Consider the following 2,853-nt stretch of genomic DNA (forward strand, 5'->3'; position numbering starts at 1 on the left):
TTTAATTGTGCGTTATAAATAAATATTGTATTGTATTGTATTTTTTTTAGAATTAAGTTAATACCTTTTAGTCACCTGGGATAAAACTCCCCCTGCTACCCTCATTTGCATTTGTAAAGCTCACAGCAGTCTCATTTACATGTTAAAGCATTAGAGGGAGGGTGGTCACGGGGCAAGCAAGTCCCACGTCAATTTCCGACAATTTCTGACAGTTTGTAGTGTTGCCTGTAAATTGCCGTTTGCAGTCGTAAACCTGAACTTCCACGACAATCTACAGCGCCGGTAACTGTCGAAAATCCCACTTTTCATGCAGTGTGAGGAGCAAGAGGAGCAAGGAGCAAGCTGTAAGTTTTAAGGCTACATTGCTGTAAGGCCTGAGAACATTCAGCCGGAAAAACTCTGCAAGAGTTTCTTTGTCTCGTCGTCCGGCGTGGATGTTCACAGTGTCTCGCGGGACATGAATCGGCTCCATAAATTGTAAGTGCCTAACACAGGTCCATGTGCATGTGTGTTAATGGATACACTTAATTGCATCTTGCCTTATCACAGTCACATCACAATTAACATTTCCTTTTTCATTTTCTTTCTGCAGCTACAAGCTGTCTCCTTTCTCTGCCCAGTGTGTGTGGAGGGCGGTTGAGGTGGCTGCAGAAAAGCTCCCGGCGCAACAACAGGGGGAACTGCACCATTACCTGGCCCTCAGCGCTGGTGCGGTCCGGCCTCAGGATGTCGTCGACGCAGCTCTGCTGCTGGAATCATTGGCCAGGTACGTCTCTTTATCCAACCACGGCATAACTCATCACAAACAATTTACACAGGAAAATGATCAAGTTGTCATTCAGCATTTTTTCATATATTATAAACCTTATATTCCTCACTTATACAGCACTTCTGCGGACGAGACATCCTTGGCCACAAGCGGTACAGCTCGGAAGGACTTTGTTGAGTTTGTGATTTCCTGTTTCGCTGGAGGGTCAGCCGCCATCCAAGAGGAAGCGGGTCGAATCAGGTTTTCCAGATGACCGCGTTTTCTACAACAAGTGGCGGACGACCCAGTATGCTCAGAGAGAGGAATATCTGCTGTGTAAGTCTCAGAATCCATCAATAGAGCATTGGCACTCATTAACTCAACACAAAAACTAGGCCATTTATTTACAGTGACAAGTGACTCTGTAAGAAAAAATGAAGTGGACGTCGAAGATCTCAAAAATGAAGTTTATTACAGCATAGCAGTGGCAAGGTACACAAAGCACCTTGGATTCAGCGGAGTCATACAGAATGAAACTCATCCTCTCAGCTCAAACATTTATCCTCTATTTCGTTTGTCTTCCCCCTCTACATGTAAATGAAGCTCTGTTTTTAAGTGTAATTTAAGAATAACAGATTCGTCTTCCCTCTCAACATGAGGCTGAAACTCTGTCTTAAATGTAAATTGAGGATCTTTCCTCTGTACCCACATCTTTGATGTTCTGTGAAATCCGAACAGCAAAAGGTTTTAGGTGATAAGATCTATCTGTAGTGGTCACATCTTTGATCTTCTGTTAAAACAGAACGGTCAAATGTTTAAGGTGACAAGCTATTTGAAGTCCCTGTAATCAAGATGGTTGTTGGTTGCCCTCTGTGATACTATTTACATATTACTGAGATTGGATGTAATAGTCTCTATATGATAATTAAGCTCTTTTAAGTGAAGGAACATTTTGATATATATATATATTGGAGTGGAAGTTGGGAACAGACCATAATTTCTTATAGACCCCCCTTTGATGCTCTTGGCCCCAAGTAGCATCACAACCACTCCCTTTTCGTAGATAACACCTCCCGAAACCTGGTGGGCAGGTGCCCCAGTGGCGGCGTAGCCCTGGCTTAGGTTGTTCCCTTATGGCCATCAGAGAATCTTACCCGTCTTCGGGATCTACGCCTCCTGCACACTGAGTTATGGCTCTACTTCACTTGAGCAAAATTATCATAGTTCGTGATAATGAAATGTATTTTTTTTATTTTATTTTTTTATATATATATTTTTTTATATACGAGGTAACCAAGAACCATCATATCCACTTTGAACATTCAATATTGATCATGGAATTATCTTCAATCTTACGTTTCAGCGTGGAACACATACAGCATAACATAATGCACTGACCGATAATAAGAATGATACATACACAAACAGCAGTTTTAAAGGTAACATCCCAAAGTAAACCAGAATAGGCGATAGCTAAGTCTCCATCATGCATCTGTTTTGTCAGAACCTCATCTTTTCCTTTAAGGCCTTGTTGAGCTTTCACAATGTGGCTATCTTTCCTTTGCATCAATGACATTAACATATTGTTTAGTTTTGATAACTCAAATAATCAACAATCCAGAGACAATATAGTGTGTGTGCGTGTGTGCGTGTATGCGCGTGTGCGTGTGTGTGTGTGTGTGTGTGTGTGTGTGTGTGTGTGTGTGTGTCATTTTGTGTCCATTTTCTCAGTGTGGACATCCTTTATCCACTTGTTTTCCCTCTATGTGGAAAAACTGCTGTCCGTAGTCTCTGAAATGGTTTGTCTCTGAAATCTCCTCTTGTTTCACTTCTCATTGTCCATTTTTTCCACTTGGAGCGCAAGTCCTTCTAGAAGAAGCAGTCACTGGTGTTGTTCGAGTCTATGCCTCTTCATCAGTTCCATCCATCCCATGGTGGGTCTCAGGGTTTCTAGGTCTTTTAGGCCTGGAGTTCTGGATCTTGCAGGTCTGGAAATCTCTATTCTTTTCTTTTTCTTGAGAAAATCCCCCTGGCTCCACTTCCTTCTCGTCCTTCAAACGACCAGATCACCTTTCTCCAGGAGGTTACAAATTTCAGACAAACAT

General features: G+C 42.1%; 1 protein-coding gene across 1 annotated transcript; it reads left to right on the plus strand.

Moving 5' to 3' along the window:
* Nucleotides 1-376: 376 nt before the first annotated feature.
* Nucleotides 377-1,022, plus strand: LOC309489724 (uncharacterized protein; the record flags this gene model as incomplete). Its single annotated transcript, XM_082158583.1, has 3 exons — nucleotides 377-477; nucleotides 593-766; nucleotides 887-1,022. The coding sequence occupies exons 1-3, from the start codon at nucleotides 458-460 to the stop codon at nucleotides 1,020-1,022; spliced, it is 330 nt and encodes a 109-aa protein (XP_082014709.1). The 5' UTR covers nucleotides 377-457.
* Between the last annotated feature and the right edge of the window lie 1,831 nt (nucleotides 1,023-2,853).

Source organism: Leuciscus leuciscus, assembly GCF_965113295.1.
Source record: "Leuciscus leuciscus genome assembly, chromosome: 24".
Taxonomy (NCBI): Eukaryota; Metazoa; Chordata; class Actinopteri; order Cypriniformes; family Leuciscidae; genus Leuciscus; species Leuciscus leuciscus.